General features: G+C 46.5%; 1 protein-coding gene across 7 annotated transcripts in view; it reads right to left on the bottom strand.

Annotated features, from left to right (window-relative positions):
- Positions 1 to 10644: 10644 nt before the first annotated feature.
- LOC147101838 (uncharacterized) overlaps positions 10645 to 27980 on the bottom strand; it is a 75800-nt gene continuing 58464 nt past the window's right edge. For all 7 annotated transcript variants that reach the window (XM_085965984.1, XM_085965978.1, XM_085965979.1 and 4 more), the window contains one exon: positions 10645 to 10740. In XM_085965984.1, coding sequence (XP_085822110.1) covers positions 10737 to 10740 — 4 coding nt within the window. In that variant the 3' untranslated portion in view covers positions 10645 to 10736. The remainder of the gene's footprint in view (positions 10741 to 27980) is intronic.

The raw sequence follows: 27980 nt of genomic DNA, 5'->3' as shown, positions 1-27980 counted from the left end.
TGCGTGGCAAGTTGCTGAAAGTGCGAGCTGATAATGTGGCAGTGAGGGAAACAGGGCATCTGGGATCTAAGTGAACAGGGCAAGCAATTATGCATTTCCTTAACCAGTCAGATTGAAGGATTGAGAAATTAACAGCACAAGGAATGAGAAGGATTTGTAAATTAGAGTAGGTGAATTCACTGTCACATCAGGTACAGAAAGAGAAATAAAGAGCGGGAAAGGAAGATTGGATTAAGAGATAGAGAAAAAAGAGACAGAAAGGAATAAAAAATTGACATTTTCAAAATCTCCAACAACAATTAATACCTCAAGGAATGAGACTCCACACTTGTAATAGTTAATTTTCAGTGCCAGAGACTTTGATTGGCAGTAATTACCATTTCTCACAACAAGATTTAACTTTCTGTGGCGAGTTTAGTTCATATCGACCGTGCAAATGCAGCAACCTCATGCCATCCAGTGCATTTCAATGGCGAGGCAGAGAGTGTTTTCGCGAAGCTAACGGTGGAGTGGCGCAACTCGGACAACAACTTTTGGATATTAGTGTTTAAATGCGCATTTGCTCTTTGCCTGAAGTTGCTGTAACATTTGCGCTTAAATAACGGCGAGCACCATTAGCCTCACCATTATTGTGAGAGAAAAATCTGACCCATTATTTTGTGGTGCTGAGCAAATAATGCGCTAATTGGCCAATCTATTTTGCTGTTAAATTGTGTCACCATAGTTCCAGCATTTAATTTGTTTTGACTATTAGACTCATGAGAAAGGAATTTATCTTGACTAGGCTGACACTTCTCTTAATTTATCTTATAATACCATGGTGAATTTTGCAACAACATGTAACTTTGCAGAACAGCAAGCGAAGCAGTGGATAATAGTTCATGGCAAGAACAATCATTTTCTCTTGCAAAATGGTGCATTTTAAGTACAAATGTTAATTATTTAATTTAAGAAGTGCCAGGTCTCAAGTTCCTGTATCTGATGAATGTATGAGCTCATTTGTATATTGTCCGTGTCCACTTTACAGCTCACATTTAAAATAAATGATTAACAGTTGTGTTAAAATAACTGAGAGGAGAAATGATTGCCGACACATTAACTAATTTGCTGAAAATAGTACACAGAAGGAATGAAAACCCCAGAAATCAATAATAACTGTTTTGGCTGTCCAAATAAAGCAATATCGTAGAGGAGTGGGTTCCAATTCTCCTCTCTAATTTACAGATCAGTGAAAGTCTAAAGCCAATAATTCTATTGTATTAGTAACATTTTAATGTATCCCATAGTTAAATATCATTTTCCCAAAACACTTTTTTAAATCAAACTCTTAACATGAAAGGAAATCTGATAAGCACCTACAGCAAGCAGATCTCTTTATTTCCTAATTCCAACTTAGTTCCATTTCAGATTGGTCCTTAATACTTTTGTGTTTTCTTTGCATGCATACACTTAGGGGGCGATTTTGTCAACGGGGGTGCGTTGGAGGCGGGACTGCTGCTTGTCGGGTTTTAGACCCGCCTCCATCGACTTGTGGCCAACCCACGCTATTTTCCCTTGATTGACCTGGTTAAGCCCGCCCAGCGGGCTTGGCAGGCCAATTAAGGTGAAGCCGGTTACAGAGAAAGTCAGCATGTGACGTTTCACCTGTCAAAAATTTTTGACAGGTGATTTGTGATCATTTGACAGCTCTGTGAAGCTGTCAAACACTGACATTCTCTGTTGTTTGATGAGTTCTTGTATTCAAGGCTCATCAAACCTCTTTCTTTAGCAGAAATTAGATGGTTGTTGCATCGGAGAATGCAGCAGCCATCTGTCATCTCTGCCGGTGAGATGCGAGACTCTCCGCATCCCCAACTGTTGAAGCCTACAGGAAGAAACAAAGGTAAGTAAACATTTTCTATCACTTTTCACTCACCTCACATACTTACCTCTCCACACTTGCACCCATCACTTACCTTCACAGCGCACCTTTGCACCCGTCCAACCCCCGCAGACCCACTGCTCGCCACGCTGACCCTGGCAGGGTTTCAGAGCCTTCGGGAAGCTCGTGCCTCTGTTGGAAAAAAGGGGATAATCCTCTTAACTGCCTGTTAACTAATTGTTAATAGGCAGTTAAGTGGCTGTAGTCCCCTTCACGCCTCCAGGAGACGGGACCCGGCGCGGGTCGACTACCCGCCTCCTGGGAAGATGGCACGGAGGCAGGTTGGAGGCGGGTTGGGCACCCGCCCCCAGATTCTGCTATTTTCCCGGCAGTCCCGCCTCCAAACCTGCCTCTTCAGGGCTGGCAAGATCACGCCCTTAGATCCAGAAGTTCAAGAGTAGGAAAAGTTTCCAGCACTTCTTTAATTTACAAATTGTAACGAGTGCAATATAATGAACCCTACATTTTTCCAGGCATGCGCTGTTCTCTTCCTCAATTCCTGTTTTCTGGATTGGTACATCCTATTCTCTTTTTCAGCTCCTGTCCAAAGTAACAGCCATCTTCTAAATTAACTACTGATAGAATCTGGTGAAGGCCATTCATAGGCCGCGATTTCCCCTACCTCGGCTGGTCCAGTGAGGCTGGGGTTGGTGGCGGGTCAGGACCTCGCTGCTGGCTCCAGCCCGCTCTGTTAATTGATTTTAGCATGATTGGGTTTGTTAAGCCCGCCCAGCACGTTTGCCGGCCAATTGAAGAAAGCGGGTCTGATGACGTCACTTGATGACGCGTCATCAGCCGGTTTCCTTAAAGGAACCATGCGCAAATTGATTTTGACAGTTGTGCTGTCAGTGTTCCACAGCATACGCTTATGGAGGGAGTCACAGCACGCAGGGAGGTCCCATCCCTTCCAATAGGCAGAAGAGACCTCCCCCAGGAAATCAACACAGCCTGGTTGCACATTGCACAGGAGGACACAAGCAGAGAAGTCGTCAGAATGATCAGGCTGCAGTGGCGCAAATCTTTAAATGATCTCAGTAGATCACGAAACGTTACTGCAAAGCCACACTGAACCGCATCCTGCTGTGTCACTCATCACATCCCCATCACTCTGCCTTCCCCACCCTATTCCTGCACATCCTTATTCACACCAACTTACCTTGCACCTCCACCCATCCCTCTCTATCTACATTATGACTTCCCCATCTCACTAGCTTGGAGGTCGAACTCCAAACCATCATCAACACCTTCACCGAAGCGTACGAGAGCATGGGCCTTATACTAAACATCCGTAAGACAAAGGTCCTCTACCAACCTGCCCCCGCCACACAGTACTGCCCCTCGATTATCAAAATCCATGAGAAGGCCTTGGAAAACGTGGACCACTTGCCATACCTCGGGAGCCTACTGTCAAAAAGGGCAGACGTCGACGACGAAGTCCAACACCGCCTTCAGTTTGCCAGTGTAGCCTTCAGACACCAGAGGAAGAGAGTGTTTGAAGACCAGGACCTCAAACCTAGCACTAAGCTCATGGTCTACAGAGCAGCAGTGATAACCGCCCTGCTGTATGCCTCAGAGACATGGACCATGTATAGCAGGCACCTCAAAGCACTGGAGAGGTACCACAAACGCTGCCTCCGCAAGATCCTGCAAATCCATTGGCAGGATAGGCGCACCAATGTCGGTGTTCTCGCTCAGGCCAACATCCCCAGCATCGAAGCTTTGACCACGCTCATTCAACTCCGATGGATGGGTCACATTGTCCGCATGCCCGATACAAGACTCCCAAAACAAACGCTCTACTCGGCGCTCCGGCATGGCAAGAGAGTCCCAGGTGGGCAGAGGGAACGCTTCAAGGACACCCTCAATGCCTCCTTGAAAAAGTGTAACATCCCCATTGACATCTGGGAATCCCTGGCCCAAGACCGCACAAAGTGGAGGAGAAGCATCCGGGAAGGCACCGAACACCTCGAGTCTCTTCGCCGGGAGCAAGCGGAAGCCAAGCGCAGGCAGCGCAAGGAGCACACATCAACTCAAGCACCCCACCCACCTGCCCCTTCAACCACCATCTGCCCCACCTGTGACAGAGATTGTAGGTCCTGCATTGGACTCATCAGTTACCTGCGAGCTCATTTTTAATGTGGAAGCAAGTTATCCTCGGTTCCGAGGGACTGCCTAAGAAGAAGAAGAGCTACCCCTCATGCTCACCCTCATCCTAATCCAATCATACCAACTAACAACACACAAGGGTAGGCACTTGGATGTTTTAGCCAATGTTCATGTAAAGTTTCTGTTAATGTGCTGTCAAACATTGAAATCTTTATTTTCAACACTTTACGTTCTTGGACAGATTTGTGTGCACCTTTGGAAAGTGGCTTGGTGAGTTGCAGTGAATGGCGAGCCATAACGGCACCCCTCCCCCCCCCCGCCCCCGCAATGGTGATGAGTCTGAAAGTAATGGCTTGGGCATGGTAGGGATGCTTTATGGTGTTGGTGTGGGGTGGCACCAACCTGGCACATCATGTGGCAGCCAGAGTGTACAGCATCAAGTGAAGTCAATCTGGCTATAGTGAGGCCATCCCTGGCCTCCCGGGCATCAATGTGCTCGGGTGCTGATGCCCTGTGTCCAGTGCAACATCAGTTGATTGCGGAGAAGGTTGGTGTGGATGTTGGTGCTGCTGGTGTGCCTGGTGCTGCTGGTGTTGGGGCTGAACGTGGTGGGATTCTGAGGACAAAGGTGCAATAGTTTTAAGGGCACCGATGCTGATGTAATAAATGGCAGGTGAAGTTGAGATGACAGAAGCGATCTGTCAGTGGTGAGAGAGGTTGTTCCAATGAGGGGACATTGGATAGAGAGTTTACTCCAAACACTTGCAACCTGCATAAACCTCAATCTGTCTTCCAAAAGCAGTAAGCTACAGCTTTGAGCTTGGAAAGTGAACAGCTGTAAGATGGGAGCTTTTATAGCACATTTGCAGCTATCATAAGAACATAAGAAATAGGAGCAGGAGTAGGCCACTTGGCCCCTCGAGCCTGCTCCGCCATTCAATAAGATCATGGCTGATGTTGGGCTCAAAGCCACTTCCCCGCCTGCTACCCATAACCCTTCACTCCCTTATCTTGCAAAAATCTGTCTATCTCCACCTTAAATGTATTTAGTGACCCAGCCTCCACAGCTCTCTGGGGCAGGGAATTCCACAGATTTACAACCCTCTGAGAGAAGAAATTCCTCCTCATCTCAGTTCTAAAAGGGCGACTCTTTATTCTGAAACTATGCCCCCAAGTTCTAGATTTCCCCACGAGGGGAAACATCCTCTCTGCATTTACCTTGTCGAGCCCCCTCAGTATCTTATATGTTTCAATAAGATCACCTCTCATTCTTCTAAATTCCATTGAGTATAGGCCCAGCCCGCTCAACCTTTCCTCATAAGTCAACCCCCTCGTCTCTGGAATTAACCTAATGAATCATCTCTGAACTGCCTCCAAAGCAAGTATATCCTTCCTTAAATAAGGAGACCAAAACTGTATGCAGTACTCAAGGTGTGGTCTCACCAATATCCTGTACAGTTGTAGCAGGACTTCCCTGCTTTTATACTTCAACCCCTTTGAAATAAAGGCCAACATTCCATTTGCCTTTTTGATTACTTGCTGTACCCACATGCTAACTTTTTTGTTTCATGCACAAGGACCCCCAGGTCCCTCTGAACTGTAGCATTTTGTAATTTATCTCCATTTAAATAATAATTTGCTTTTTTATTTTTCCTGCCAAAGTGTATAACCTTGCAATTTCCCACATTATACTCCATCTGCCAAATGTTTGCCCACTCACTTAGCCTGTCTATATCCCTTTGCAGGTTCTTTGCATCCTCTGCACAACTTGCTTTCCCACCCACCTTTGTATCATCCGCAAACTTGGCTACATTACACTTGGACCCTTCCTCCAAGTCATTAATGTAGATTGTAAATAGTTGAGGCCCTAGCACCGATCCCTGTGGCACCCCACTAGTTACCGTTTGCCAACCAGAAAATGACCCATTTATCCCGACTCTTTCTGTTAGTTAGCCAATTCTCTATCCATGCTAATATATTACCCCCAATTCCGTGAGTTCTTATCTTATGCAGTAACCTTTTATGTGGCAACTTATCGAATGCCTTCTGGAAATCCAAATACACCACATCCACTGGTTCACCTTTGTCCACCCTACTCATTACCTCCTCAAAGAATTCCAGCAAATTTGTTAAACATGATTTCTCTTTCATAAAACCATGCTGACTCTGCTTGACTGCATTATGATTTTCCAAATGCCCTGCTACTGCTTCCTTAATGAGGGACTCCAGCATTTTCCCAATGACAGATGTTAGGCTAAATGATCTATAGTTTCCTGCTTTTTGTCTCCCTCCTTTCTTAAATAGGGGTGTTACATTTGTGGTTTTCCAATCTGCTGGGACCTCTCCAGAGTCCAGGAAATTTTGGTATATTGCAACCAATGCATGCACTATCTCTGCAGTCACTTCTTTTAAGACCCTGGGATGCAGGCCATCTAGTCCAGGGGACTTTTCATCTTTTAGTCCCATTATTTTACCAAGTATTATTTCCTTAGTGACAGTGATTGTCTTTAGTTCCCCCCTCCCTGTGGCCCCTTGATTATCCATTATTGGAATGTTGTTAGTGTCTTCTACCGTGAAGACAGATACAAAATATTTGTTCAGAGTCTCTGCCATTTCCCCGTTCCCCATTATTAATTCCCCAGTCTCATCCTCTAAGAATGCTTACTTTAGCTATCCTCTTCCTTTTTATATACCTGTAGAAGCTCTTACTATCTGTTTTAATGTTTCTTGCCAGTTTACTCTCATAATTCATCTTCTCTCTATTATTTTTTTAGTCATCCTTTGCTGGTTTTCAAAAATTTCCCAATCCTCTGGTCTCCCAACAATCTTGGCAAAATTATATGCCTTTGTTTTCAATTTGATACCATCCTTTCCTTCCTTAGTTAGCCATGAATGGTGCTCCCTTCTCTTAAAATCTTTCTTTCTCACTGGAATATATTTTTGTTGAGAGTTATGAAATATCTCCTTAAATGTCCACCACTGCATTTCAACTGTCATACCCTTTAATTTATTTTTCCAGTCCACTTTAGCCAGTTCTGCCCTCATGCCATTGTAATTGCCTTTGTTTAAGATCAGGACTCTGGTTTGAGATACAACTTTCTCACCCTCCAACTGAATTTGAAATTCAACCATGCTATGGTCACTCTTTCCTCGAGGATCCTTTACTATGAGATCATTTACTAATTCTGTCTCATTACACAGTACCAGATCCAAGATAGCCTGCTCCCTGGTTGGTTCCATTACATACTGTTCTAGGAAACCAACCCGGATGCACTCGATGAACTCCTCCTCAAGGCTACCATGGCCAATTTGATTTGTCCAATCAATATGGAGATTAAAATCACCCATGATTATTACCGTACCTTTTTTACAGGCCTCCATTATTTGTTGATTTATACTCTGTCCAACAGTATTGCTGCTGTTCGGGTGCCTGTAGACTATGCCCACCAGAGACTTTTTCATTTTATTATTTTTTTTTATCTCCACCCAAACCGATTCTACATCTTGATCTTCTGAGCCAATATCACTTCTCGCCACTGCACTGATCCCATCCTTTACCAACAAAGCCACCCCACCTCCCTTTCCTTTCTGTCTATCCTTCCGAATTGTCAAATACCCTGTAATGGCGATCAGATCATACCCATTTGTATCTATTTGTGCCGTCAACTCATCTATCTTGTTGTGAATGCTGCGTGCATTTAAGCTTTTAACTTTGTCTTTTTACCATTTCTTCTTGTTTTAGCCCTATTTTCTGTTGCACTCTTATTTTTAAACATCTGTCCCTTCCTGTCACACTCTGGTTATTAGTTCCCCCATCTCTATCCAGCTCTATTGCTTTCTCATTTCTCATTTACTTTTTAAATTCCCGCTCACCTGGATCCTCCTCCCCCCCACTATTTAGTTTAAAGCCCTCTCTACAGCCCCAGTTATTCAATTGGCAGGACCCTAGCCCCAGCATGGTTCAAGTGAAGCCCATCCAAATGGAACAGCTCCCTCTTATCCCAGTACTAGTGCCAGTACCCCACAAATCAAAACCCATCATGCAAAGAGATAATTTCATGGTAACACAACTCCCGACCTCATTACCTGACATGATCCCCGAGCAGCGTGGATCCTGTGGCGATCTTGTAAAATTTAAAGGTGAGCTCAAAATACTTTTTAAGTGACTCTTAACAAGATCATAATGACCTAAGTTGCCTCCCCCGCTACTGCGTGTCGGGCCTGTTCGGGTTGACAGACTCGACATCTGGGAAGGTTGCATGGCAACAGGTTGACAGTGAGTTCCCAACCCGCTGTCAAAAAATGTTTTCCGACCCGACCCGCCACCAAACGTGCCCGCTGAAAGCCCCCAAAAAGTTGCCCTCTTACTGTTTGATATTTTTAACGTGATATTTTTACCTTTCATAAATATTGTTTGATTTGCTGATAAATTGGAGTAAAGTTGGGTTTTAATCCCCTCTTGATAACAGATATCTTCAAGTCTTCATTTACTTAACCTTTTTATTTTTGTAAGATGGCAGTTTTTTGCAGATTGAAAGGTTTTGCCATATATTCCCAACCCGCACCCTCCCCTCTTATTAAGGTTTTTTTTTAGCAAAGTTGAACCATGGAAAAATGCTACCTGCTGTATTATGTTGCCTCCATTAGACATCTCCTTGGCAGTCTGTCAGTTTCAAGTCTAGACACCCTTAGGCAATAATTCAGAAGATGGATCTGAACTTTAATGCTGAGTAAGGTCATGTTGGTTTCAGCTTTAATATATGAGCAAGGGGGAAACAGCAAGTTTCAAAGAAACATGTTCTGGATTTTGTCAGCCATGTGTAAAGCTGGTGTCCCTGCCATTGATTGAGATGCCTTGAAGGAAGGGGCTAATTCCATATTGCCTCAAAAACCTAACGACCACAGTTCTTTTTTACATCATTATGTGAGTTAAAGGAGCGAGTAGGATGGTAGCCGGCTCCTAAATAACTAAATGAATTGACAATGTCGATTTTGGAATTTCCTAGAAGCAAAATTCCCTTTTGACTTATCCAATTCGAGCCACCTGAGTCTTATTTTGTTCACGTCCAGCTGGCCGTTAATACAATACATTTCATTTAACAATTGTTGAAGAACCATACGAGAGTGTACCTAAATTAGCATCTTCCATGTAGATCACACAGCTCCCACCCTGGGAGGGTGAAATAAAGTTCTCCTTCCCATTCGAAGGAAGCTCGTTTTATAACGTATTGAAATTCAAGAGTGCCAGAAGGCTCTTTTTAGGCCTGAAGATGAAAAAATAAAATTGCTATTTTCCTATATTCATGTGCATTGAAGTATAAATCTTCAATACTTTGAGATATATTTTCCTATGCCTGTTCATTTTAGCGCAAACATTGTAGTGAATATAAAGTTGAGACTTTGTCCAACTCTATTTAATTTCAGTCAGACCATCTTGTTTATTTTATCAAAAGTTGCCTTCAGATCATTGGAACAAAAAATTTGCCGGAGGCCCAATAAACCTTAAGGAATCAACTATACCTATCCAAAAAAAAAAAAAATTATGATGGAGCTGTATAAAACACTGGTTAGGCCACAGCTGGAATACTGTGTGCAGTTCTGGTCGCCACACTACAGGAAGGATGTGATAGCTTTGGAGAGGGTGCAGAGGAGATTCACCAGGATGCTACCAGGGCTGGAACGCTTCAGCTATGAAGAGAGACTGGGCAGATTGGGTTTGTTTTCCTTGGAGCAGAGGAGGCTGAGGGGGGACATGATTGAGGTGTACAAAATTATGAGGGGCATAGATAGGATGGATACTAAGGAGCTTTTTCCCTTAGTAGAAGGGTCAATAACTAGGGGGCATAGATTCAAGGTAAAGGGCGGGAGGTTTAGAGGGGATTTGAGAAAGAACTTTTTCACCCAGAGGGTGGTTGGAGTCTGGAACTCACTGCCCGAAAGGGTTGTGGAGGCTGGAACCCTCACAACATTCAAGAAGCATTTGGATGAGCACTTGAAATGCCATAGCATACAAGGCTACGGACCAAATGCTGGAATATGGGATTAGATTAGACAGGGCGTGATGGCCGGCGTGGACACAATGGGCCGAAGGGCCTCTATCCGTGCTGTATAACTCTATGACTCTAAACCTATCACTCAATCCCTTCTCTCTCCAGAAATGCAGTTAGTTGCCTCTTGCAATGATTTATACTACCTGCTTTCCTGGTAATTTAGTCCATAAGTTTATTCGCTGTGGACTGAATAGGAATCATCTTACTTCCCATTTTAATTCTTCCTCATTTTTAACTGTGAACCCCAGCACTTGAATTTTTGAAAAACTGAATTACAGTCAAATTTAATTTTAATTTTAAATATTTCTCAATCAAAACTGCCAAAGTGAAACAACAGGTTAGGTACAAGAACTTTACGGTGCATCGCAAGTCAGTGCAAAACCAAAACCGCTTTCCACTGAGGCTAAGCTTGGAGTGTAAATCAGGTATGAAGCCCAAACTGAATCCAAAATGGAGCAGAGTGAGATTTCCTCTCCTGAGGAGGATCAAGATGGTGCAGGTCCATTTCATTCCTTGGTGATAAGTGTGTTGAAGCTGGGTAATACGAATATAGAACTCATCCATAGGTGGCTATGTAAAGTTAAGTTTATTTTGAAAAATACAGATTCTTGTATTTTCTTTGATCTAATGTAGCTCCTGGATAATATCTTGTACAAGCTTTACCTGAAAAGGAAAAGAAAGACTTAAATTCAGAATTAACTGTTATTCGAAAGCATTCGTATGTTATGCTTGTTTTGAAATTGTGATTCAAAGGCAATCACTGCAAAATGTTTCCATTAATTGTACTTTTCTGATTTGCCTTCATCAAAAACAGCAATAAAAATGGTTACCAATGAAATCCTACTTGTTGCGAGATACCTGGACATGATTGGCTAGACTTTCTGTTTTTTGGAGGGGGGCGGGGGTGGAGTGGTGGTTACTCTTCGGCTGGGCGATACTTCCGCCTGCCCCAGAGATGCCCCCACCCCAACCTGATTCTGGCCATGTTTTCAGCCCTAGGGACATTCACATGTGGGAATCGGTTGCCCGGCCTGTGCGGGCGGCTGTGCTGGTCTGGAAGTGGAAACTTGCTGCAGCAGAAAGCCTCTGGGGCGGCTGGATAAACAGGTGAGCTGAGCTGCCTGAAAAGTTTTTTTTAAATGTCTTCTGAATTTTGAGGATGTGGCCTGTCTGTGCATAACCATGTTCAGAGAGCATTTACACAGCTCCTTTTTTCTCTTGAAGGCCTCGCACTGACTTTTGAACGCTGGATGCCAAGACATGACATGTAGTCCCTTGCATCCAGTAATCAAATTGGACAACTGCAGGAAACACAGTGGAGGCAGATATACTCTGCTCCAATGGGACCTGGCTCTAGATAATGACGGAAAGGAGGCAGACCGTGTCCCCAAGTGATTTTCTGCACAAACACCCATCCTCCAGAAAGACTGGTAATCTTCAATGATGTTACAGAGTCCAGAGGTTAAAGGCAAAGTCTATCCATCTGTGTTATTACGTTTCATTCTAACTTTTATAGAGAGAGACAGTTGTTCAGTTTCTGGCTCTGTCAGTATTCTTTTGTGCTTTTATCCGAAAAATGACAGATTGGGAGTAGTCTGTAACCCTGCCAGACCACCTGGTGTACATGAAGTTCTGCCCTCATGACATCATGAATGCAATGCATGTGGCTGTGAGCAATATCACCATGTAGTCTGCATCATAAATAGGTACTATAACAATAAGTTCCACGTAAAACTTCGATCCACAGGTTACACCTCCATAACAAGATGTTTTAAAGTATAAAACAGGGTAAGGGATGAATGAGAGATAGTAGCAAGAATACAGATATCTACAATTTATAACAGCCAGCAATATCCTTTCCCTTCAAAAAGAAACAGGTATACATTTTGAATTGACCTTGAACCTCAGCATCCCCTATCCCATCACTATACACACTAAGGGCTTGATTTTGCCGGCACTCAGGGGTCGGGTTTGGAGGCAGGTCCCGCTGTCAAAATGGCAAAGATTGACAGCGGGTAGGAAATCTGCAGTCAACCCGCCTCCACGCGAGTCTCCCAGGTGTCGGGTCTGTCAGTGGAGAACTGACCCGACATCAAGCGGCGGGGGAGACAATTGAGCTCCTTAAATGGCTTGTTAAGTGCCAATGTAATGGTATTTTGAGGCTTCCTTCCAATTTTACATGCTGCCCACGGGTTACCCACTGCTCGGGGAACACGCCAGCTCACCCTGGCTTGGGTTGAGTCTGCTCTGATGTATCTGATAAGCTGACAGCTGCAGAAGTGGTGTAAAGGATGGCATGTTAGCAGATGGTCAGTTTCAGAGCGCAGAAACTGTTGGATACTGCATTTGTAAGACATATAGAGATTTCTTTAGCTTGCAAGGGCTGGATTTTGCCAATGGGGAGCTTTTGAAGGCAGGGCTCCCACTTGTCGGGTTTTAGTCCCGCCTCCATCGACTTCTGGCCAACCCACGCTATTTTCCCTTGATTGACCTTGTTAAGCCCGCCCAGGCCAATTAAGGGAAAGCCGGTTACAGAAAACGTCAGCGTATGACGTTTTTTCTGTCAGCTCTGTGAAGCTGTCAAACACTGACATTCCCTGTAGTTTGATGAGTTCTTGAATTCAAGACTCATCAAACCTCTTTCTTTAGCAGAAATTAGATGGTTTTGCATTGGAGAATGCTGCAGCCATCTTTCATCTCTGCCGATGAGTTACGAGAGTCTCCGCATCCCCAACTCTTGAAGCCTGCAGGAAGAAACAAAGTAAGTAAACTTTTTCTAACACTTTCCACTTACCTCACATACTCACCTCTCCACACTTGCACCCATCACTTACCTCCACAGCACACTTTTGCACCCCTCTGATCCTCGCAGACCCACTGCTCGCCTCGGTGACCCTGGCAGGGTTCGCAGCCTTCGGGAAGCCCGCACTAGTGTGGCTAAAATGAGGATAATCCTCTTATCTGCCTGTTAACTACCTGTTAACAGGCAGTTAAGTGGCTGTAACCCTCTTCCCGCCTCCAAGGAGATGTGACCCAGTGTGGGTCGGCTACCCGCCTCCTGGCAAGATGACACGGAGGTGGGTTGGGGGCGGGATGGGCACCCGCCTCCAGATTCTGCCATTTTCCCAGCAGTACCGCCTCCATACCCACCTCCCCAGGACTGACAAGATCGCGTCCTAAATGTTTAGAGCCAACTGTATGTCCAGTGCCACCTCACTGGGAGAACCTCTCTCATCATTGACAGGTCACTTCTGTCATCTCACCTGCAGCTGACATCTATTGCAACAACATGGGTGCCCTAGAAACTATCTCACCTTGCTCCTCTGATTCCTTCCACACTCAGCCCCAACACCAACATCACCAGACACACCAGCAACAACACCAACCTTCTCCCCCATCACCTGATGCTGCACAGGACACAGGGCATCAACCCCTGACAACATTGCTGCCCGGGAGGCCAGCGATGGCATCAACATGGCCAGATTTACTTCACTTGACACTGTAAACCCTGGCTGCTACATGATGCGCCAGGTTGACACCATCCTACACCAGCACCGTAAAGCATCTCTTTAATGGCCAAGCCATTCCATGCACACTCAGCACTACAGCGGGGGGCGGGGAAGTTATGGGCCAGAAATTCAGGTCCCCATGGGTGAGTATGTGTTGGGTACTCATGCGTAGGCCCAACGAAAGTGCCGGTTTTGTGCATGCACTGCGCATGCGCGGGAAACCGGAACTTCCGTTCACTTAAAAGAAGGGGTTCACAGGTCGAAAGCGTGCGCCGGAGAGGCAGCGCGTACGCCTGGAACTTCTGTTTTTTTTGCAGGTTTCTCCGGGAGGGTAAGTCTCCAGCTGCTTCGCTTTTAAAAAGCAGTCGCAGGGCCTGCTTTTAACAAGGTAAGTGGTGAATTAAGTAAAATTAAAACATTTTTCCACAGGTTTATTATTTTTAAATACTTTAAAGAAAGGTAAATTTATTTTTAGCCCAGTTAGAAACTGTAATTCATTTTTTCAAAAATTTAAATTATTGTTTAAATTACAGGTAGTTATTTTATGTAATTTATAGTTATTTTAAAAATGTGATTTAAAAAAAAATTTATTTGAAGTTTTAGTTATGTTTTGGGGCCGAACTCTATTCATAAATTTGACAGCTATTCCTATCAAATCTATGAATAGAGATTCCCTGCTACGATTAGCTCTCCATGGCCCACGTGATCCCAGGGGCGCTTCGAACTAACTGCACCCCGGGAAACGCAAGTACTGCGCGCCAGCAGTTGGAGCAGGCCCAGGATCGGAATCCCACGCGGGCCCACAGCTCAATGGCCAGTGCCCTATGTTAAGTCTGTGTGTTAGAGTCATAGAGTCATAGAGTTATACAGCACGGATAGAGGCCCTTCGGCCCATCGTGTCCGCGCCGGCCATCACGCCCTGTCTAATCTAATCCCATATTCCAGCATTTGGTCCGTAGCCTTGTATGCTATGGCATTTCAAGTGCTCATCCAAATGCGTCTTGAATGTTGTGAGGGTTCCAGCCTCCACAACCCTTCCGGGCAGTGAGTTCCAGACTCCAACCACCCTCTGGGTGAAAAAGTTCTTTCTCAAATCCCCTCTAAACCTCCCGCCCTTTACCTTGAATCTATGCCCCCTAGTTATTGACCCTTCTACTAAGGGAAAAAGCTCCTTAGTATCCATCCTATCTATGCCCCTCATAATTTTGTACACCTCAATCATGTCCCCCCTCAGCCTCCTCTGCTCCAAGGTAAACAAACCCAATCTGCCCAGTCTCTCTTCATAGCTGAAGCGTTCCAGCCCTGGTAGCATCCTGGTGAATCTCCTCTGCACCCTCTCCAAAGCTATCACATCCTTCCTGTAGTGTGGCGACCAGAACTGCACACAGTATTCCAGCTGTGGCCTAACCAGTGTTTTATACAGCTCCATCATAACCTCCTTGCTCTTATATTCTATGCCTCGGCTAATGAAGGCAAGTATCCCATATGCCTTTTTTACCACCTTATCCACCTGTTCCGCCGCCTTCAGGGATCTGTGTACTTGCACACCCAGATCCCTCTGACCCTCCGTCTTGCCTAGGGTCTTACCATTCAATGTGTATTTCCTTGCCTTGTTAGTCCCCCCAAAGTGCATCACCTCGCACTTTTCCGGGTTAAATTCCATTTGCCACTGTTCCGCCCATCTGACCAACCCATCGATATCGTCCTGCAGACTGAGACTACCCTCCTCGCTATTTACCACCCTACCAATTTTTGTATCATCCGCGAACTTACTGATCATACCTTTTACATTCATATCCAAGTCATTAATATAGACCACAAATAGCAAGGGACCCAGCACCGATCCCTGTGGTACCCCACTGGCCACAGGCTTCCAGTCACAAAAACAACCTTCGACCATCACCCTCTGCCTTCTGCCACTCCAGGGGCCGGACTGCAATCGGGGCAGAGACGCGCAGCAGCCAGAAAAGCGTTGATGTCCACAAGGACCGCGGGAGCGGCGGGGAACAAGAGCAGCAGCGTCGGGGGAAATAAAGGACCGCTGGGAGGCGAGAACGGCAACAGCGCGGTAATCGCCATTTTTAGTCGGTGGGGGAAGAAGACAAGCGCGGGAAGCCGCCATTTTGAAAAATAAAATAAAATAATAATCATAATCCGAAGGAAAGGAAACTCAACAAGGATGCCAAAAACGGGTAACATCACTGCTTTTGATAGCGATGTGGAAGGTTGGGCCACTTATGTGGAACGCGTTGAAGTTTACTGTACAGCAAATGAGGTACCGGTGGATAAGAAAGCACTAACCCTATTAAGCTCGATGGGTGCGAAGACGTATGGGTTATTAAGGCACCTTGTAACACCAGATAAACCGGTAGGAAAGAGTTTCGCGGATATTGTTACTATCCTGCAAGAGCATTTAAACCCCACGCCGCTGCTGATAGCGGAACGATTTAAATTTTACAAAAGAATTCAACTTAAAGGGGAAAGCAACGCTGAATTCTTAATCGAACTGCGCAAGTTATCAAAGTACTGTCAGTTCGGTACAGGACTAGCAGACGCTCTGAGAGATAAGTTTGTGTGTGGGCTACTAAGGGAAGGAACCCAGAAGCGACTGCTAGAGGAAAAGGATCTTACGCTGGACAAAGCTTTCAGCATTGCAGCATCGCACGAGGCAGCAGCACGAGGCACTGCAGAAATGCAGCAAAGGCCATTGGAATTCAGCACCAATGAAATGGCATTGGGCGCAGTAAAGTGCTATCGTTGCGGAAGGACAACGCATGACCAGAACCAGTGCTGGTTCAAAGATAAAGAATGCAGGCAATGTGGCAAACTTGGTCACATAGCGAGAGTATGCCGGTCAGGAAAGAAGACCAGCAGCAAAAAGTCGCCGCAGGAGAAGTACGAAAAAGTACACAAGGTGACAGAGAACAGTTCGGATGAACAGGAGATGGATTCAGACTCCAGCAGTAAGGAACTGGGTTGTCTAAAAATACATAATGTGGGTAACACGGCAGACCACCAAACTATCTGGGCCATGCTTCGGATAGCAGGAGTCCAAGTGAAGATGGAATTGGACACTGGATCGGCATTGACGGTCATGAATAAGCAAGATTACAAAAGGTTATTCTCACACATTCCCCTGAGGGATACGGAGATTGTATTGAAAACATACACGGGGCAAAGAGTATACCCCATCGGAAAGATAAAGGTAAAGGTGGTCTACAATGGTAAAGAAAGTCAGGAAATGGACTTGTATGTGTTACCTGAGGGAGGTCCGCCACTACTGGGACGGGAATGGATCCGGAGAATAAATGTGGACTGGCATTCCTTACAAGCACTAATTGTAGATTCCTGTAAAGAGGATGACGTCAAACCTAAACGGCTGTCCAAAATATTGGACGATGCTAAGGAGGTGTTCCAACAGGGACTGGGAACACTGAAAGGAATTACGGCAAACATCAAGGTTGAAGAACATGCAAACCCAAAATTTTTCAAAGCCAGACCGGTACCTTATGCGGTACGACCTGCTGTGGAAGCAGAGCTGGAAGGGCTAGAATGTTCAGGAGTACTGTCAAAGGTGGACTGGTGAGAATGGGCCACACCCATTGTTCCCGTCATGAAGCGTTCGTTGAGCAACAAGCCAGGGGAACCTGGGAAGGTTTGCATCTGTGGCGATTTCAAGATCACTGTTAATCCGGTTCTCCACACGGTGCAATATCCGCTTCCGAGGATTGAGGATATCTTCGCTTCGCTGTCTGGCGGGAAACACTTCACCAAGATAGACCTGGCACAGGCGTACCTACAGATGGAAGTTGATGAAGCGTCACGCCAGTATCTCACGATCAACACACATAAGGGCTTATATCGGTATAATAGACTGGTTTTTGGAGTGGCACCGGCTCCAGCGATTTGGCAAAGGGCCATGGAGCAGGTATTGCAGGGAATTCCAGGCACACAATGCTACCTGGACGACATTCTGATTACAGGAGATGATGATAAGGAACACCTCGTGAATTTGGAGCAGGTGCTCACCAGATTGAAAGAATATGGACTCAGAGTTAATCGCCAGAAATGTGAGTTCTTTCAGAAGCGAATCTCGTACTGCGGCCACGTCATTGACCAGGAGGGGCTTCATAAGTCACCTGACAAGATCGAAGCTGTTGTGAAAGCTCCCACTCCGGAAAATGTATCCCAGTTGAGGTCGTTCCTTGGGTTGATTAACTATTACCACAAGTTTCTTCCAAATTTATCCACGGTGTTACACCCGCTGAACACTCTTTTGCAAATGGGAGTACCATGGCAGTGGAGCGAGGACTGTAAGTGGGCTTTTCAAAAAAGCAAGGCACTGATCACCTCTAAGGAATTGTTGGCTCACTTTAACCCAACGCTGCCTATTCGCTTAGCTTGTGATGCTTCTCCATATGGTACCGGGGCAGTGCTCTCACATAAGTTGCCAAATGGCTTGGAAAGGCCAGTCGCGTTCGCATCCAGATCATTGACCTCCGCAGAGCACAACTATGCTCAGATAGATAGGGAGGCTCTCAGCCTCGTGTGGGGAGTTAAGAAATTTAACCATTACCTGCAAGGCCAAAAGTTTACGCTGCTGACAGATCACCAGCCGTTGGTTTCCATTTTTAACCCTAAGAAGGGTGTTCCGGTTATGACGGCGCAGAGGCTTCAGAGATGGTCCCTTTTCCTAGGGGCACATCAATATGATATCGAATTCAAAGGTACAAAGCAACATGGTAATGCTGATGGGCTGTCGCGCCTGCCACTACCTACAGCGGAAGAGGCACCGGCAGTTGACCCTGTCGAGATATTTCACTCGACCATCATCGAATGCTTACCAGTCACCAATGCGAGTATTGAGAGAGAGACCCGAAACGACCCGACACTGTCTCGGGTCTACGATTTGACAGTGAAGGGATGGCCAGCACATGGCGAACCACTGTTACCTGCATTCTCAGCCAGACGAGAACAGCTGTCCGTCTGTCAAGGAACATTGATGTATGGAACAAGGGTGATTATTCCTCCTAAATTAAGGGAGAGAGTTCTGAAGGAACTGCATGAAGGTCATCTGGGGGGAGTCAAGATGAAAAGCCTTGCTAGGGCTTATGTGTGGTGGCCAGGTATCGACAAACAAATAGAGGATCTGACTAAAAGCTGCTCAGGGTGCCAAAAAGTCCAAAACGCACCTCCAATTGCACCGCTGCATCCGTGGGAATGGCCTTCAACCCCATGGCAACGTGTGCATATCGACTTTGCAGGTCCATTCATGGATTCCATGTTTTTGATAGCGGTAGACGCACATTCTAAATGGCCAGAAGTGATTAAGATGTCGACCACTACCTCTGAAAAGACGATTGCAGTTCTAAGAACCATATTTGCAAGGAATGGGTTGCCGGAACAAATATGTTCAGACAACGGACCACAGTTCGTGTCAGAAGAATTCCAGAAATTCATGAAAAAGAATGGGGTGAAACACTATACATCTGCCCCATATCATCCGGCTACCAATGGGTTGGCCGAGAGATTTGTACAAACGTTCAAAAAGGCGATAAAGGCCATGAGCGAAGACCATATTCCACTACAACACAAGGTGGACAATTTCCTGATGGCATATCGAAACGCCACGCATGCAGTGACAAATCAAAGCCCTGCCATAATGTTCTAAAACAGGAGGTTGCGGTCCCGGTTGGATTTGTTAAAACCCAATGTGCGTAGGGAAGTCGAAAACAAGCAATTCCAGCACGTAAATAACAAGGCCACTCGGAGTTTCGAAATAGGACAACCAGTGTTGGCCAGGGACTATAGGAATGATAAATGGCAATCCGGAACAATTTGTGCCCGACAAGGACCCTTGATGTACACGGTAGACGTTGGTGAGAACGTAATACGACGTCATGCTGACCAACTTGTGGAATCGAGAACAAGGGTCGACCCCATGTCTACGGCAGAGACACCAGTTGAAGAAGTTATTGAGCCTGTAGCATCTACCTCAGACTCGAACGTACATGATGATGTTCAATCCATAGGAGATCAAATGGATGAGTCACCCCAGCAACGAGAACCAGAGACCCCTGAAAGGCGTTATCCGGCCCGGATCAGGAGGCCTCCTCAGAGACTGAATCTTTGAACAGTTTTGTGTGAAAGTTGTATATATGTTATCCATGTTATGTTTAAATTGGGGTGTACACTGTTAAGCTAAAAGGGGAGGAATTGTAGTGTATGTAACCTGTACCACCTTAAGAGGATACCTTAAGGTGATGGACTACTTTCTGATGGCTCCTGTACATTGTAGTACCGGTGGTGACCACACCGGTATATAAACCCTGTGGAGCAAAGTGTATTTCAGTTCAGCCCTGACCCTCAGTTACTAAAGACCTGTTTAAGTATTCTGTAGTCTGTGTCCAGTTATTCAGCATAACTACATTTGAAAGCACAGACTCAACACAGACGAAGACCAGCCATGGCAGCAGCAGAACCGTGAACAACAGCAGCAGCAACAACAGGAGCGCCAATCTGCTGCTCACCCACCTGAAGCTGCATAGGCCAGAAGGCGCCAGCACGCGACCACATTGCTGCCCGGGATGCAAGGGACGCAATCATTTGGCCAGATTTGCTTAGCACAATCAAACACTTTTGCCTTGCACCTTCTTACCAGAGCATCGACAATGGACAAGAACCTGCGGATTCCTATCACTCTGACCACCATACTGACAATTGCAAGTCGCTCTAAGCCCTCAATATGGAACATAAGAACATAAGAAGTAGGAGCAGGAGTAGGCCATACGGCCCCTCGGGCCTGCTCCGCCATTCAATAGGATCATGGCTGATCCGAACCTAGACTCACGTCCACTTCCCTGCCCGCTCCCCGTAACCCTAATTCTCTTATCAGCTAGGAAACTGTCTATCTCCGTTTTAAATTTATTTAGTGTCGCAGCTTCCACAGCTCTCTGAGGTAGCAAATTCCATAGATTTACTACCCTCTGAGTGAAGAAGTTTCTCCTCATCTCAGTTTTGAAAGGGCAGCCCCTTATTCTAAGATTATACCCCCTAGTTCTAGTCTCACCCATCAGTGGAAACATCCTCACCGCATCCACCCGATCAAGCCCCCTCACAATCTTATATGTTTCGATAAGGTCGCCTCTCATTCTTCTGAATTCCAATGAGTAGAGGCCCAACCTACTCAACCTTTCCTCATAAGTCAACCCCCTCATCTCCGGAATCAACCGAGTGAACCTTCTCTGAACTGCCTCGAGAGCAAGTATATCTTTTCTTAAATAGTCCCATTTACGAAATGGCACAGGCCACAACTTCAACAGATTGCCATCAGAATTTTTTATCACAACAAGCAATTGATGGCATTTCAAAAATACACACAACATAACACTCAAGTGACTACCCTTGTGACTACTTGTACATTATCTTCCTCTTACGCATGCTCCTACTTGGTGCTTCCCCATATGGCTTCAGCAAATGTGGAGGCCCCTTGCTCACTTTCTTGCTGCTCCTGTCTCGACATCTTTGGCGGCCATCCTCTGGGGTTGCAAACCTGTGAGGGCTCGGCAACAGTCTGCTGCTCCTGTGGCTGTGCAGGGGATGAGACGCCCATCTCAGTTGGGTGAGGACTCTGGTGGGGTTCTGACCAAGGGCTTTGCAGTGGCATGGTCGTGTGAGCGCTTGGACAGGAGCCCCCACTTACTTGTTATCTGCCACCAACATCCCTCTCAGCCCTACTTCAGAGCTAGCAAGTGGCTTGACAGCACCTTGCTGCACTTCAGGGGGGCCATGAGGACCTGTTTCTGCAGTGGAAGTCCTACTCCAGAGGACTTCCATGAAGGTCTGTTTTCTATGCTCAATAGCTGACCATCGCTCCTCAAGAGATTGCAGTCTATTCTGAACAATGACCATGTTTTCAACACTCTGGCGACTTAGCTCCTCCATGGCTGTAGCCATCCTCTCCTCTCCTTTCCACGGAGGTTGCCATCCTTTCCGTGGTGATGCGTTCATGTGGCAATGCCTCCACAAAGGCTCTGCTCATGTTCGCGATGAACTCCTCCATTCGCTCCACACTCGCAGCGACCCTGGAGACAAAACCTGCCAAAGACTCCTGCACCTGTTCCTGTAGTTCCAGCACTGCTCTCCTTCTGGATGGACCCGGAGGCACAGGGTCAACATGCAGCTGAGCCGAGCTGGTAGAGTTCTGCGCCCTCCAACGGGACTCTCCACTGCTGTCCCTGTCTCCACCATCTGCTGATGCTCACTTGTGAGCTGTGATACACCAGGTGCCAACACTACTCTATCTCACGAAGGTCCCACCGAGGTGTGAGTGTCTGCGCTGGTGCTGGGTGCGCTGAATTCTGCTGACGCTGCGCCCTCAGAGGTTGCAGCTTCCTGAGGAGTCTAGAAGCTCAGGCTCTTCCTCCTGGACAGTGGGGATGGGGGCTGTCGATGGTCCTGTGGGGGAGTAAAGGAAGGAGTCAGAGATGTGAGATCAAGGTTACATGCACATTGAATTGTGCAGATGATCATAAGTCAATCTTGTTACAGCATCAGAATCATTATCAGTCACTCATGCAATGTCAATGAGATGCCAAACTATTCTGTCACCAGCTTTCTGGGATGCGCCCGTCTGTCCATCCCCCACTTGCGAATCTTCCTCGACACCGGCGATTTCCAAGGCCGCCTCCTCCGAGGTGGTGAGTTGGGCTACTGAGGGTGGCCCTCCTCCTGTCCTCGCTCTTTCCCTCTTATTGTGGGCTCTCTTTTCCTACAATGAAGGACAGAAGTGGAGTTTGAGTGAGAATGAAGGAGTGAGTGTAGAGAATATATAGCATAGAAGCTAAGAAGGAGACAAAGGGCCCTCCCTGTGTGTTGTAAGTTGTTGTCATTGCATCACAGTGATAGAGAGTGTGAGGGCTGCATGGTCGATTAGTTAAGTGAATGTGACCATAGATGATTTGGACAGGTTGTGTGATTGGGCAAAAGCATGGCAGATGCAATATAACGTGGATAAATGCGAGGTTATCCACTTTGGTGGCAAAAACAGGAAGGCAGATTATTATCTGAATGGCAATAGATTGGGAGAAGGGGAAGTGCAACGAGACCTGGGTGTCCTTGTGCACCAGTTGCTGAAGGTAAGCATGCAGGTGCAGCAGGTGGTTAAGAAGGCAAATGGTATGTTGGCCTTCGTAGCGAGAGGGTTTGAGTACAGGAACAAGAGTGTCTTGCTGCAGTTATACAGGGCCTTGGTGAGACCACATCTTGAGTATTGTGTGCAGTTTTGGTCGCCTTATCTGAGGAAGGATGTTCTTGCCATGGAAGGAGTTCAGCGAAGATTCACCAGGCTGATGCCTGGGATGGCAGGAATGACGTATGAGGAGAGATTGGGTCGATTGGGCTTGTACTCGCTGGAGTTTAGAAGAATGAGAGGGGATCTCATTGAAACTTATAACATTCTGACAGGACTGGACAGACTAGATGCAGGAAGGATGTTCCCGATGGTGGGGGAGTCCAGAACCAGGGGTCACAGTCTAAGGATAAGGGGTAAGCCATTTAGGACTGAGATGAGGAGGAATTTCTTCACCCAGAGAGTGGTGAACCTGTGGAATTCTCTACCACAGAAGGCAGTAGAGGCCAATACATTAAATATATTCAAGAAGGAGTTGGATATATTTCTTAAGGCTAAAGGGATCAAGGGGTATGGGGAGAAAGCAGGGACCAGGTACTGAATTTGGATGATCAGCCATGATCGCATTGAATGGCGGAGCAGGCTCGAGGGGCCGAATGGCCTACTCCTACTCCTATCTTCTATGTTTCTATGAGAGAGAGAGGGAATGGGTAAGGGTGCAGGGATGTAAGTGTCAAGTGGGATGTGAAGGAAGAGGTTGGCAAAGCTGAGTGCTGTTGAGGAGAGGCAATGGGGATCAGATTGAGGGTGATGGGAAAGTCATACTCACTTTTCCTGTGCGAAGAAGATCATGAAACCTCTTCCTGCATTGCAGCCAGGCTCTGCGGCACATAGAGATTGAGTTGACCTCCTGGGCCACTTGCAGCCACACAGCTTTAATCTGCTGGGGAGGCTTTTTCCTCCCTGAGGAAGGGAAGAGCACCTCCTTATTTGATCTTGCTCCCTCCACCGGAGCTTCGAGGGAGGCCTCATCGAACCTTGGAGCACACTTTGGCCTAGGGGTGGGCATAGTTGCTGAATGAAGCGATCACAACAATGGGCATAATGTTTAAAGTCTCCAGAAGAAGCAAGACTGCTTGCAGGCCTTAAATCCAACAGCATTGATGACGTCATCGGAGGCGACTTTCTGTATGAAAAGACTCATTGGACCGGGGGTTTCCACACGCTGGGAATCAAGTGCCCAATTAGGGCAAAAATCGCAATTTTTTCCCACTTTACATCGGAGTTGGGGTCCTGACACAAAAACCACCTGACACGCCCCAGCCCGCCCCCAATGGCAAAATCGAGCCCTTAACGTCCAGTAGAATCGGAGGTTGGTAGGGGGCATGGTCAATAATTTTGAACTGTTCTTGTTTGTGCTTTTTGACAGAGCATGTTGGTGATTAAAGGACTGTATCTTCTTCTTAGGCCAGAAATTATACTGCACAATATTATCAAATGATTATTAATGCTTAATATAGTTGTTTCAAATTCCTTTGCTATTTTAACAGAGGCATTAACTTGTTTAAATAATTTAATATGCACTTGATATGAACACAATGATGTGAAAATATCAAACACCGTAATCTCCAGCCTCCAGTCTCCCTTCTGAACTGAGCACGAAGATCAGTCGCGATATTAATGTATTAATCCATACCAAACAAAAACAAATCATTGCTTATCTTGATAATTGCCATCAGTCAGTCACTTGTGAATTTAAATAGTATCAAATTTCAGAGCGTCCTATCCATGAAAGGTATATATGTAGATATTTAAAAGAGTTTTTCTGCACTGCTGTTAATTTTGAAGTATTTGGGACACTGGCACACTGAAGGCGGTGTTGGACTTCATCGTCGACATCTGCCCTTGTTGACAGTAGGCTCCCAAGGTATGGAAAGTGGTCCACGTTGTCTGAGGAAGAGAGTGTTTGAAGACCAGGACCTCAAACCCAGCACTAAGCTCATGGCCTACAGAGCAGCAGTGATACCCGCCCTGCTGTATGCCTCAGAGACATGGACCATGTACAGCAGGCACCTCAAAGCACTGGAGAGGTACCACCAACGCTGCCTCCGCAAAATCCTGCAAATCCATTGGCAGGATAGGCGCACCAACGTCAGTGTTCTTGCTCAGGCCAACATCCCCAGCATCGAAGCTTTGACCACGCTCGATCAGCTCCAATGGACGGGTCACATTGTCCGCATGCCCGATACGAGACTCCCAAAACAAGCACTCTACTCTGAGCTCCGACACAGCAAGAGAGCCCCAGGTGGGCAGAGGAAACGCTTCAAGGACACCCTCAAAGCCTCCTTGAAAAAGTGTAACATCCCCACCGACACCTGGGAATCCCTGGCCCAAGACTGCACAAAGTGGAGGAGAAGCATCCGGGAATGCGCCGAACACCTCGAGTCTCTTCGCCGGGAGCAAGTGGAAGCCAAGCGCAGGCAGCACAAGGAGCGCATGTCAATCCAAGCACCCCACCCACCCCTTCAACCACCGTCTGCCCCACCTGTGACAGAGACTGTAGGTCCCACATTGGACTCAGCAGTCACCTGAGAACTCATTTTTAATGTGGAAGCAAGTCATTCTCGGTTCCAAGGGACTGCCTAAGAAGAAGATTTGGGACAATGGGGGAAAGTCCAACAACTTTAGGAGAGACATTCTTAGGGCATAGATGCATAACTTATTAGAAAAGAAGGCATTCTTAGGCTTCAATGAATTGTTAGGAACTAGGCTACAGACACAAAGATCTGAAAATGTGTTGTATCGTAGTTTGGAAAAGCAAAGCTCCCATGTTCTTTTGCCAAGTAGAGCACACTCAACCATATTATGTCGAGCTCCCCTCAGCAAAATAATTGAAGATACATTCTTCAGGCCTGAAGGTGCTTCGTTTGAGCAATATCATAAAGCAAAGTAAGATAGTCAGTCTATGGACCTAGAGTTTCCGCCAGGTTGCGTTGTTTTTTTCAGCGCAATTCGGCCAAAATTGGCCAAGCTAGCGCAGAGGATCGTGGAATTTCAAGCGCAAATTATGTTCAGCGCAAATTGAGTTTCCGCGATCTATTGCGCTAATTTAAAAAACATTGCACCCACAAAATTAGCCATGCCCCCAGATCAAATTAATCACCATGGGGAATTTCCACTAATTGCGCACATTTGTGGGCCTTCGAGGAGGCTCTTCAAATTACGCTTTTTTTCTGGGTGCAAGGACACTATTAGGCACATTTTAAAAGCTTTTAAATATAACTTTCTTTTAATTTACATGAGAAACTGACTACTGTACACCAGTATAATTAGCACATGGTTCTCCTGGTGCTGTCCCACGTTGCCCCGCCTGCCATTCGCTGCGACGCTACTGTGCTCCGTGAGATGGGAAAAATCACCAGCAACATCGACCTTCCCATTCACAAAGACTTGAAAGATCCACATGAAAGCGCTTAAAATCGCGCAGGCCATTCTGGGAAAGAGCAGCCAATATTCATGCAGCTGGTATCGACCCACTCTCCAGATGGACGGAATCGTGGGACGCACGCAACATAAAGAACCGAAGCCTCATCACAGACCCAACAGCGGGGGTCCCTGGCTTCGACCTCCCACGAAGACAGTGCTCAGCCGAATCTGCCCAGGGCATGGACGATGTGGCCACAAGTGGAAGATGAGGGACAACCCAAGGTGCGACTGTAGCCATGAGTCTCAGACCATGGAACACATCACATTAACCTGTCCACTAAGATCTGTTGCGGGAGTCACCTCGTTTCTCCACTCGGCATCTCAGGAGGACATCGAATGGACAGCCAAACTCAACATCCCATTATAAGTTTTTCCCCATCCTACGAAAGTAGTAGTAGTAGCTGAACTAATCAAACTGCACCAAGTTACCACTCTTACATACATCAAGGAATATTTTTAAAGCAAAATGCAAAAAAAAAATGAAGTTCTGAACCACTGCCCAATTGCACTAGTTCATGGCAGAGTTCGCCAATATGCAAATAGGTTTGAGTTGAAACTTGAGGGAAAAAAAACACTTCAAGTGATTCGCAATGTGTTGGCATCGTAAAGAGAAACGTCAAGGCCTGGAGTTTCCGCTTTGGATGCAATTTTCGCTCGGATCACCGATTGCGCCCAAAGTGAAACTCCAGGCCTCGGCGTTTATCGTTATGATGCCGACTCTTTGCGAATCACTTGATTATGACTGATGTATAAACAGCACAATCTAAACATAGACATGTTAAATGCAAACGACATACTAGCGAGGCTAATGATTTACAGTGACAGAATAAGTCAAATTCTGCTTTTATTACATTGGGATTTCAATATTTTTAGAGCTGTTTTGCAAATCACCCTCTGGAATTCATTCATTTTTCATGAAAACTGGGGGTGAAATTGGTCAATGTTGCTATTACACTACACCATGCCTGATTTTCTTGTCCATTTGACCAATTTCACTCCCTGTAAATCAATGGCCTTGAATAGCAATTATTTTGAATACAATGCTTGTCCTCAAAGGAAATATAATTGATATCTTAAGCCTACATTCTGAACATAAAATAAAAATATGTTTAGAATAGTACAGGTAGACTACCCTTTATCCGGACTTCCGAAAACCGAAACCCTCTAAAAACCAAAGGTTTTTTCGTTCAGCGTAAGTCATGCGTACGAACGAAAAAACCTTCGGTTTTTAGAGGGTTCCAGTTTTGGAAGTTCGGATAAAGGGTAAGTCGTGCGCACGACCCCCCCGCCGACCCCGACAACCGCCGACCCCGCCAGCCCCGACAACCGCCGACCCCCCCCGCCGGCCCCGACAACCGCCGACCCCGCCAGCCCCGACAACCGCCGACCCCCCCGCGGACCCCGCCGGCCCCGACAACCGCCGACCCCGCCAGCCCCGACAACCGCCGACCCCCCCCGCGGACCCCGCCGGCCCCGACAACCGCCGACCCCCCCGCGGACCCCGCCGGCCCCGACAACTGCCGACCACCCCCCCCCCGCGTACCCCGCCGGCCCCGACCCCCGCCGACCCCGACTGACTTACGCTGAGCGTCAGCGTAAGTCGTGCGCACGACCCCCCCGCCGACCCCCCCCCCGCGGACCCCTGCCGACCCACCTTCCGAAATCCGAAATTCTCCTTTATCCGAAACTCGGCTGGTCCCGAGGTTTTCGGATAAAGGATAGTCTACCTGTATGTTGAACAATGCATATATGCGATAATATCTATAAAACAAAAAATA

This window comes from Somniosus microcephalus, chromosome 23 (genome assembly GCF_052327205.1).
Source record: "Somniosus microcephalus isolate GS21.2 chromosome 23, FLI_Smic_1.0, whole genome shotgun sequence".
Classification (NCBI taxonomy): Eukaryota; Metazoa; Chordata; class Chondrichthyes; order Squaliformes; family Somniosidae; genus Somniosus; species Somniosus microcephalus.
Note: the sequence above shows the minus strand (reverse complement) of the source record. Positions and strands in the feature narration are given on the sequence as shown.